Source organism: Vanessa tameamea, chromosome 26, assembly GCF_037043105.1.
Source record: "Vanessa tameamea isolate UH-Manoa-2023 chromosome 26, ilVanTame1 primary haplotype, whole genome shotgun sequence".
NCBI classification, from domain to species: domain Eukaryota; kingdom Metazoa; phylum Arthropoda; class Insecta; order Lepidoptera; family Nymphalidae; genus Vanessa; species Vanessa tameamea.
In genome coordinates, this window is record NC_087334.1 from 4,481,274 (window position 1) to 4,493,538 (window position 12,265).

The 12,265-nt window shown below is 34.7% G+C and overlaps 1 protein-coding gene across 4 annotated transcripts in view; it reads right to left on the reverse strand.

Moving 5' to 3' along the window:
- The window catches only part of LOC113393182 (ankyrin-3-like), a 139,244-nt gene that overhangs the window by 51,723 nt on the left and 75,256 nt on the right, over positions 1 to 12,265 (reverse strand). For all 4 annotated transcript variants that reach the window (XM_026629958.2, XM_026629949.2, XM_026629932.2 and 1 more), the window contains exons 16-17: positions 11,288 to 11,381; positions 10,552 to 10,657 (exon numbers count right to left, since the gene is read on the reverse strand). In XM_026629958.2, the coding sequence (XP_026485743.2) occupies positions 10,552 to 10,657; positions 11,288 to 11,381 (200 nt within the window). The remainder of the gene's footprint in view (positions 1 to 10,551; positions 10,658 to 11,287; positions 11,382 to 12,265) is intronic.

The window sequence follows — 12,265 nt, forward strand, 5'->3', positions numbered from 1 at the left end:
TATTTAGATATCTGAGTGTGTTATATAAATGTAAGTGACCACCTCTACCCATAGACATTGTCAAGCTTAGCAATTTGTACTCCTTATTCATTCTACATGGGAATTTGGTATTTGTATAATCACTAACAGAGATATCCACAAGAGCTTGAACATGCTCTACCAAATAGTCGTGCATATTCGAGATGTTTTTTTTTTAAAGAACGTAGTGATTCTGTATCCAAAACAAAAGACGCACAATTTAAATAGTTCTTATAAAACGTATAAAAACCGTTCCATCCCGTCGCTGTCGCTCCCCTTCCCACATCAACGTTATTATTAAGAGATCAAGAGTCAAGATAAACGTTTAATCGTTATCTATTAAATAATAATTGCTTTATAATGTATGGCGTTTGCTCACATTGTGGAAATAATAAAGTATATGTATATGATATAATCATTATATATAAAATAAGACTGATTATATCAACGCATAACTTAAACTGAGCCGAAGTGGCCCAGTGGTTAGAACGCGTTCATCTTAACCGATGATTGCGGGTTCAGAGCCGGGCAAGCACCACTTTTATGTGCTAAATTTGTGTTTATATTTCATCTCGAGCTCGGCGGTGAAGGAAAACGTGAGGAAACCTGCATGTGTCTAATTTCAACGAAATTCTGCCACATGTGTGCAGCGTGGTGAAATAAGCTCCAAACCTTCTCTTCAAAGGGAGAGGAGGCCTTAGCCCAGCAGTGGGAACTTTACAGGCTGTTACTGTCTATTTTATAACTTAAACTATAAGACATAGAGACTTGAAATTTGGAGACCTTCATCGCCGAGGGCGCTGCAACCTCTTAATCTTCAATTACGTTAAATAGACCTACGTAAGCCCGCAAAGATTCTCGGCAAAAAAACTTAAGACTTTTTCAGTATATGTTTATCCTTAAATTTAAGCATTTAAGTAGATCCTTATTCTACCCCTGTGAGGTCGGGTCGGGTAGCTAGTACATTATATAAAAGAACACTGTAACTGAGATATATTCGCCGAGCCGAAAATCCAGTTACTATAGGTATACAAATTTAAGTTTTATTTCACAAAAGCATTAAGATTTAAAGCTATTCTTTAAAATTTCACCTCGAAATAGATGTAAAATATATGAATTCCGTTACATTATTCGGTAACAAATCCATGACATTTCAAAACACGTTTCTCACACACAGGAAGTCTCTAGCGACGAGTAAATATATATATCGCTCTTTGTATATTCCATTAATATTAACATATGTTCGTTTCACTTTCCAAAGAATGATTTTCTCACCGTTTATTCCCGTAAAACAATGGCACAATAGTCGAGCGCAACCCATGGCTAATATTGTCACGAATTAGTCGTAATACGTGTGATTTTTAACCGACTGCGGTATAAAAAGAGGATAATGCAAGTCCAGTCATATATAATGTTGTTACCGGTTTTCGACTATAAAAATGGCATTAAGTTTTTAAAACTGTATGCAGAAATGTATTTAAAAAAATATTATATATAGTAATAGCTTATTTATGTCCAAACTAAGTCCTTTCATTTTAAGGATAAAGGATACTATTTAAAAATAAAATCAGCCCCTAATATATACTACACAGTTTCGCCATGGAACTAAATAACTAGCTGAACCTGCCGCTTTACTCGCGCGAAATTATAAAACATTATCTTTAGCATACTAACCGTCACATCCCAAACTACCTATATGTTTTATACAAAATTTCATCTGAATCGGTTCAGCGGCTTAAGCGTAAAGATGTAATAGACAGAGTTGCTTTCGCATTAATAAAATAGGTATTAGTATAAATTTAATTAATGATATAAATTATAATGATGGGATGAAGGTCCAGAATAACTAGAGATCAGGATCAACGGCTGTATTTGCTTTCTGCTGTCGCGCACACGCGAGTAAAAACTGCCCACCACCCAATAGCTTTTATAAACTGGAATTCGAGCCTAGAGCCTTCTGATTTGCAGCCATAAAACTCGCTACTAAACCACCGCGATATTAATTAACAATATAATTAAATTATATTAACAATTTGTTTCATAAGCAACAAATAACAATTTTAGTAAATAAACATTCATTATTAATCAATATATCAATTAAAAGAACACGTTACTCATTCAATCAATTGCAACTGATCAACCTTTGAACATATCAGCATCTCGATTGATTAAAGCCGAAGTATTTCTTATTAATTGGGATGTATGAATACCTATGACTACCTCTGTTATTTATACATAAGATGCGTCCTTGTCTTAGTATGAACAATAAAGAGCAACGCTTTCCACAGTCTAGGCTTAGATATTTTAAACTAAGACACGGATTTTAAAGCGGTTTTCATCAACAATGAGAGTGATTCAATAGGAAGGTTTACATGCATATTATAGTCGAAAAAAACAGATAATTTTATTTCTTTCTCTCCGGAAAACAAACAATATTTTTTTTCTTTATGTTTGTGATTCAATCCAAAACTTTATAAATAGACCCTTATTGTACCTGAGTGAAACCGGGACGGGTTAGGTTCGTCTTGCTTGACCTGTTTGATCAAGCCCGGTACGGGCCTCGAGGTCTCCTTCCATGCCTACCTAGCTACCGTGTTACCCCAGGTTTTGACCCAATGGGTCAAGGTCTTGTTGACCCCGTGGTGTAACAAGGGACATAACATCTGAGTTCCCAAGGTTGATGGCACATTGACGATTTAAGTAATGGTTAATATTTTTACACCGACATTGTATATGGCGGTGGTGACCACTTACCGTAGCCTACCTCTATCATAAAAAAAAACCTTGATCTTATTAGATAGAGCAGTGATAAAAACAATAACGGGTTTTATATGTTATATATACGATGATAAATATATTCTTGGCTAAGACAAATCAGCAATAAGATCGTAGGTTGAGGTCGTGAGCTAGTATTTAGGTTATCACAGTTAGTCATTTGAATGAAAAACATTCTGTAACACCAGATATACAAAACGAGAATATAAAAGAGTTACTTTGAAAAACGAACAGAATAAATTCGAAATTAGAACGTTCAGGATTTATAAACGCGGTCAGAGTACCGTATGATTAAGACTTACCCGAACGGAAAAACGCTTACATCCAGGGTCCGATACACCCAAACGTAATTACACTAAAGTTATACGGGATAAATATCGTTTTAGATGTTTACAGAGCGGCTCCACGAATACGTCTGCTTCGAGCTATGCTAGTCTATGACATCTATTGTGTATAGATTAGATAATGACTTGGATCGGAGATGCATGGAAATGCAAGATGCTGGTCTACAATTAGAGTGACCACATGTTTCGAAACATATATTTTATGAATGACTAGTCTTTTATGTGCAATTGTCATTCATAAGAATTAACGAACGTAGTCAATGTTTTTGTAGTAATTATATGAAAACCTCGTGATTGTGTAGAATTTTATACGAGACCAAATCTGTCAAGTAAGATGTATGAAGTGTTTATTAAAGTTTTTCATAGAAAATGAAAGAATTATTATTTTCTATGAAATGCATCTCAAAACTGTTTCGTGCGTTCTTTCTAAATACGCTCTAGACATTTTCCTTCCAACATAAAAATAAATAAAACACGAATACAATCAAAAAGCCATATACATACGATTAAGAAAGAGAACATCACCTGAAGATCTCACTTCAAAATCGCTCTAGTCGTTTTCGTGTGATTCGTATTCAACATAAAATGAAAAAACTTTTATTTAGTCTTGTATTATTTACACCAAAAGTGTGCGTAAAAATGCATTACGTAAAATAGATTGAATGAATCTGTTTTAAAATTCAACTGCAAGAACCGAGATGGAACAGGGGTTACAATGTACGTAGATCTTAGTCGAAGATTGCGGGTTCAAAACATGAACTATTAAATTTTTACGTACTCAATTTGAGTTTATAAATAACACCGAGCTCAACGGTTAAGGAAAACATGGGCAAATTGTTTAACTGGTATGTTTTAACGGATGATAAATATTGGATCAGAACACAGTTTAAATTACAAGGAAAAAGTGTGTTAGTACTATGTCTAGAATAAAATATTTTGTATTAACAAATAACATCTTTGATCTTGAATTAGCGTGAAATCATTGGTTTGAGATCTAAAAATAGCGTATGGTATTCATAATGGATTTATGACAACATGGCGTTTTGAGTATCGGCGAAATTGCTATCGGAACTTTGAAAGTAAAATTAAATTGTTATTACGTAATAAATTAATATATATTAATCTATATAATATGTACCAGATACGATAGCAGAACGTAGAGCCAATCGCATGGAATATGCAAATCTCTGATTTGATATCGTTATTCCTATTGGAATAGATTATGCGACCATTGACGGCTCAAAGACCAATGATTCACTCAATGTTTTTCTATTAAAATTAATATTTTAACACTATTAGAAAATTATGTCAAGAAACAAAGGAAATGCATTGTAGTATGCAGGTCTATAAATAGTTTATTGTTCACATTAACTTCGCTTATCTAAACGTTTATGTTCAGGATCTTGGCGTTAAATATTATGAAACTTGTACGTGGCAACATTATTCGCGTACTTTTTGATTATTTTTTTTTATTGAATGTCACACAGCGAAGTAAAAACTAGTGAGATACAAACAAGATTACTATTCGTCGATTTGCATAGAGGATAAATAATCTAATTGTATATAATCACACATGTAACATAATTATCGGAAAAGAGCAACTACCGAGTTTCTTAACAGTTCTACTCGACAGAATTTACATCTGAACCGGTTTTAACTCTGACGACGATTCAAAATTGCTCGCAAGTTCCTACTTGATTAAAGTATATTTTGATATGATGTGATAACAAGTAAACTAATTCAATATTCTACCTCCAAACAGCAATACTTAATATTAACTACAATCACAGACATAACATCTTAACTGCCAAGGTTGGTGGCGCATTGGCGATGTAAGGAATGGTTAATATTTCTTACAGAGCCAATGTCTATAGCGGTGTACACTGCTCACCAACAGGTGGCCCACTAGCCCGCCTACCTACCTACATCATAAACAAATATATATTAGTATTTAACGTTGCAAAGCAGCGTGACGCAACTAATCGACCTACGACTCAGCTCAAAGTTTAGGATGATACTTCTTCTTATAAATTATGACCTGAAGATTTAGAATTCCTCAAAGTTTCTACTAAAATTATATTCCAAATCACGAATACATTTCGAGTACAAGTTTATCTCACACGATTAATCTTATAAATTAATTTCGTAATAATATGATGTACATGATAGAAAATTCATATTTACAATAAGTTCTAAGATTGAAAATATCTACGTTAAAAAAAATTTTAACACGATCGTATTCACACAGATAATAAAAACCAAATAGTGTTACACTGACATCGTATTCGTAAGCAATTGACATGATTAAAAATCGTAGTCGACTGCAATTTACAGCGTATCGAAGTTACATATGGTGTTTACAATAGGCAAAGAATGAATAATTCATCACTCTATTACGGTCGGTGGGCCATTCGAATGATTTGCGTACAATATGGACATAGAATGCTATTTGCGTTTGTATTTTTAAATTGTATAAGGCTTTCTATAGCTAAGTGGGTCAAAGTTGAATGAATTACTTTTAATGAATAATCATTGCAACTATTTACTTTAGACTAGACAGTATTTTATACTTTTTTGTAATTTGCATAGAACGCAAAAATCGAGACATACTTATATATAAGTATTTATGTGAGGTATAAATCTGTTACGTGGTTTCTTCAAATTTTATTGCTTAATCCCCATAAATATAAATATTGGACAACATCACATACATTACTCTGATCCCAATGTAAGTAGCTAAAGCACTTGTGTTATGGAAATCAGAAGTAACGACGGTACCACAAACACCCAGACCCAAGACAACATAGAAAACTAATTAACTTTTTCTACATCGACTCGGCCGGGAATCGAACCCGGGACCTCGGAGTGGCGTACCCATGAAAACCGGTGTACACACTACTCGACCACGGAGGTCAGTCAAATGGATCGAAGGATAATTTTGTATGGTATTTTTTGTATCTTTAATTCGTGTCTTTGGTGTATCTTTAATTGGTATTTTTTTATTACTAGTTGTCGCCCACAGCTTCGTTTTAGGAGTCCTTGGAATTTATTCTGCTTCATACCAATTTTTTTTTATTCAGGTAGCGACAAACATATAGACAGAGTTCCTGTCGCATTAATAATATTAGTATAGTTTATAACTTGCTTGCTTGTGCCAGGCAGCATCACAACTTAAATATTTAAAGGTATATTTCAAATCTAGTATTCATATACAATATCAACTTGAATGCATAAGTCGTCATATTGTTACATAGCATAGCCCTTTACACCTTCTCCTTTTGACATAAATGTGTCCATTTAATCAATAATACATACAAATTAAGTTTAAAATAGTTCACCAAATTTAAGAAACTTTAAACATATATTTATTTATTTAAAATTATAATATCGTTTTATCATAAAACCTTCATTTTGTAAGTAAGATATTATTATATCAAATGTTTTACAAGTGATTTATGGAACGAGTTGTATTTATTAGAATTACAAATGGCGAACAAGTTGTACTGAGAGGTCGATTTAATCTTGCGAAATACATGAATAATATACATACATAATATAAAAAACATATATATATTTATATAGCCAATGAATTATCTATGATTGTGTTTCGTTGATACAGAAACGCTTCGATAGAGACAAACTTTCTACTTATATAAATTTACGCTAACACGAAGCTTATTCGTACGGATATTTTGTCTGATTTAACAATTAATAACAATGTTTTCCTTTAATAGCACGACCCACGATTCGAATCCTGGACTTCAGGATCTGCTTCCTTCAAATTAGGAACTAGACTAATCAAAAAGCAATTAAAATAATTATTTTGTACGTATTAATTAAAACGAAAACCGTAAACGAACAGCCCTTAAATGTTCTACAGTTGACGAGAGGCATCTTATTCCTAAGAAGCAGGATATTGAAATGTATGTAGCACAAGGTTTCAGTAATTAAGATGCGGCAACCTTTCTTTAAAAAATATTCTATTTTCCTTGCATATTTTTTTTTTCACTTGGTGGTAGGGCTTTGTGCAAGCCCGTCTGGGTAGGTACCACCCACTCATCAGATATTCTACCGCCAAATAACAGTACTCTGTATTGTTGTGTTCCGGTTAGAAGGGTGAGTGAGCCAGTGTAATCACAGGCACAAGGGACATAACATCTTAGTTCCCAAGGTTGGTAGCGCATAGGTGATGTAAGGAATGGTTAATATTTCTTAAAGCGCCTTTGTTTATGGGCCGTGGTGACCACTTACCATCAGGTGGCCCATATGCTCGGCCGCCAATCAATGCCATAAAAAAAAAAAAACGATATTTATTCTGTACATTCAAGGGCACTTGGAAAACTTATCGGTGCACGATAAACAAAATATCCCTTCCGATTACTAAGAATGCTTTAACTAATAACAGATAGTGTTCGTTACACATTCGATTCAAAACGACGTACAAAAGGGCATTGTTGCTTCGTAGTGGGGGTATCTTGTTGCGATGAAGATATTACAAATACCGCTTTGTAGTATTTTTTTTGTAATATATGAACATATGGGCCTGATTGCGAGTGGTCACCATCAGGTTGCCCATGTTTGCAAATAGACGTTGGCGCCGGGAGAAATTTTAATCATTCCTTATGCCTGTAGTTACACTGGCTCATTCATCCTTCAAATAGGAATATATCAAAACCAAGTAATGCTGCTTAGTGGTTGAATGTATGATGAACGGTCGGTGCCTACCAAGACGTTCTCGCACAAAGCTCATATTATTGTATGTGTATATTGTGTTATGTATACGTTTGAGTGTGTGCGTGTTTATATTGATTGGACTTGTATTCGATTCAGGAATACACAAATACACTTCATTATTTCTAAGATTTGTTTTATGTGAACTCAACTCATATAATCAAAAGTTAATATGAATCAGTAAAACGTCAAGAACCGTTAACGAGGATTAAATAACGAAAATCTTCAATAATAGGCTCACGAATATGATAGTATAGTAAATTCATAGCGACGGTACTATATTGGAGTTTTCATGGATTTCGTTCAGGGGAGTTTAAACTTTATAGCAAAATCATAATGACTACAATTGTTTGAATGCTTTGTGGTCCGCATTTTGCTTGTTGGCAATTGTCCAGTTTCCAATTTATGCACGGTTGGCGGATATCATTAAATTTAGTAGCGCTGTGAGCAGATTTAGATCAAAGTTTGCGTGCGCGTGCGCAACCTTTGGACGTACTTGTTTTTTTATTCGTTGGAAGTATACATTTTCATCGAAATTATAACTAGTACCTTTGGAAAATACTTTGACAAGTTTTTTATTTTACTTCAATGTATGTGTGGTTTCAAATCTTGAAACAACATTTTAAACCGGTTTCACTCAACTGAGTACGCTGAAATTTTGCATACAGTTTTGGTGTTGAATACTAATATCATACATGTACAATATTTAATTTGTTTTAGCAAATATATTAAATAAAGAATTATTGTAAAAAGATTACAATCTCATGAGGTAGAAACTTTAGATTGACTGAACATTCTACTTCACAAAATAAACTTCCAAAAATATAAATGATTATTGAATGAAATTAATGCATCGCAATCTTAGTAAAACATCACAGAACACAAAATTTGAAAAATATACGTCAAGGAATACAAAATAAATTACAAAACGTTGGTGATTTTGATTTTGGTCAATCGAATAAATTAAGAGTGAGGCGTCATATTGTAATAATAATATATCAATATTATTAATTAATTTTTCAGACACAGATTTGAATACTAAATCATTAATTTAAACCTGTACATACATATTTGTAAAGAAACTGTTTGCCAATGAATCTAATATTGTTTTTCCGTTAATGCAAGACGGACATGCTAATGGAATTCTGGAACATCTGTTGGAATGTGATAAACGCCGTCATAACCATTGACGCTGTAAGAAATATTAACCATTCCTTCAATCGTGAATGCGCCACCAAGATTCAGAACTAAGATGTTATGTCTAAGATGTTGTGCCTGTAGTTACACTGGCTCAATCAACCTTCAAATCGAAACGAAACAATACCAAGCGTTGCTCTTAAGCGGCAGAGTAACTGATTACAGCCCCTCGCCTCAATAAGAAGGAAAATTCCTTGTGATGTCATAGGGTTTCATAGTAGGTAATCTCTTGCAAAATGGTTCCATTGCAACGACCGCGAACTTGTCCATCCGCTCGACTAGTAACACTTATCCTATTAGAAGACAAGTCGCCGTACACGTAATCGGCTCGGGAAACATAAAACGTCGGTATTATTATCTTTACTATTTGTTATGACAACCATTACCGTCTTTACCATAGGGCACATGGGGCACGTGCCCAGGGCCCCCATCCTGAGAGGGCCCCGAAGAACCAACAATTTCTTTCACACGTTTGTTCTCACGTCCGCTGCTATGTATATTTTCGAATGTGATATATTTGTAAGAAATAACTAACATATTTATCAAAAAACGCTATAAAATAGCCATAAGATTGTACAACCAATCAGTTTCCTACGAATATACGAAAATTACCGCACCGTTTATTTGAAACTATACTTAAGGCCTGGCCATAAGCAAATTATTTGTACATGGTATGGTACGATAATATCTACCGAAAGGGCCCCAAATTCATGGGTGCCCAGGGCCCCAGCATACCTTGAGACGGCTCTGATGACAACGAAAGAATATATAGATGAACTTTATTGCACACAGTTTTGTCGGTGCAATGACCACGTGACTGATTGAACTGACTTAACGAATCGTACCACACACGAATTTAATATTCATACAGTCTATCACGAAATACAGATCAATCGTTGCACAAAATGTTCTTTATTCAAGTATGCACAAAAAGCACTTTTGAATCATGTCACAGTGTTGATTTATATATAAAGCTACTATCGGTTCGGAAAGTAGATTCGACCGAGAAGCAACGGCAAAAAACTCAGCAGTTAATCATTACCACAATTTTAATTACAGAGTATGTCAGAAAAGTAAAGTGATTATAATTAACAAACACTCACACTAACATAAATTCAGAGCTTCGGGTTTCCCCACGGTGTTTTCTCTTACCGCCGAGCACCAGATGAATTATGAACACAAGTTAAGCACATGAAAATTCAGTGGTGCGTGCCGATCGCCGCTGGACCATCTCGGCTCAGATATTATATTTTAATTACATACATACATAAAGCAATTAAATATATTGTTTATAATTAATTTACATGAAATAATTTATTTAAATACGTCCAGGAGATATTAGTGTCACAACCACACATTAACAATGATATATCTGATTTTCTAAGGCATTATTTTTCCTTTAACTTTTTTGTATCTGTTGTATTTGCTAGTGGTAACAATATGTTAAATAAAAAATAAAAATGATAGGACGTAGGGCAGCACTCACCGTCGCCGACGGCCTGGCTGAGCGTGTTCTCGGTGAGCGGGCGCAACGCCTCCACGGCGCTGATGTAGCCGAGCCGGTCCGCCAGCGCGCACGCCGTCTGCCCGCTCTGGGGGAGGGGGAGGCTTTCAGTGTCACGTCTCGTCATTACTACACGATAAGGTTCGTGTGTAGTAAAAATTGGTACAAATGTAAATATTTTAAAAAAAGTACTGTTATACAAATAAATATAGTATTTTATTCATAACATAACATAAACATAATCAGCCTGTAAATTTCCCACTGCTGGGCTAAGGCCTCCTCTCCCGTTGAGGAGAAGGTATGGAGCATATTCCACCACGCTGCTCCAATGCGGGTTGGTGGAATACACATGTGGCAGAATTTCGTTGAAATTAGACACATGCAGGTTTCCTCACGATGTTTTCCTTCACCGCCGAGCACGAGATGAATTATAAACAAATTAAGCACATGTAAATTCAGTGGTGCCTGCCTGGGTTTGAACCCGAAATCATCGGTTAAGATGCACGCGTTCTAACCACTGGGCCATCTCGGCTATTTTATTCAGTGACTAGTAAATTACGACGACCGTGGCTTCAAAGGCGTGAGCGGTCGTAGGTTTTAGATATAAATATTAGCCTATGTCCTTCCTCGGGAATTTATTATTCAGCTATTTATGTTTATGTACTGTATTGTACTACTATTTTTAACTGAATTAATATTCATTGAATATGATATATACCGCAGATAAAGCGTTCGGATCGGCGTTGCTTTTCAGTAGAAGTTGTATGATGAGAGTGTGTCCTTGTTGAGCGGCTTGATGCAGAGGCGTAAACCTGTCGAACGAATTAATATCAAATTTTATTCAAATAGGCTCTTAGGACCTCTATCAAATCGGCATATTAAAATATTAATTAAACATCAAAATAATTGGTACGTAAATTCACCAGATATCTTAATAATTAAATAATACATTCATAGATCCTTTTTTAAATTTAAATAATAATAAACCGTATGCAATCAGCACATACGCCTGTATAGAAGTGACATATATCTTTACTTGGTGGCAGGGCTTTGTGCAGGCCCGTCTGGGTAGGTAACACCCAATCATCAGATATTCACGGCAAACAGTAGTCCTCAGTATTGTTGTTTCGGTTTGAAGGATGAGTGGGCCAATTGCAATGCAACTACAGGCACAAGGGATATAACATCTTAGTTCCCATGGTTGGTGGCGCACACGTACATCACCAGTACGGAAAACTTTTAACATAATTCTTACAGCGTCAATGCAATAACGGTGGTGACCACTTACCATCAGGTAACCCATTTGCCCATTCGCCAATGATTTCACTTGTAATAGTGTTTCAGTAACGTTTCATTTAAAATTTTTTCACTTTTCACTCGAATTTTCCCTCGAAATTGGACTCGCAATGTTTTAATCACTTTGTAAAGGTAATAAATAAGTAACTATTTAATTTGTTGTAATATTTATAGTATCACTTTGGAAGAAATGACCTAATGTTAATAAAATTGCTTTATAATCTATGATATAATGGCATTATCCGAACACAAGGACGCGCGTCACGAGCGACTTTCCGTACTAATAGCGACTTTATTTATAAATAAAGTAATTAAAAACAAAATCGATTAATCCATTAAGTGATTAAGGCGCTAAATATACGAGGTGTTACTCAGAAACACAACGTATTTTTTATTGTTA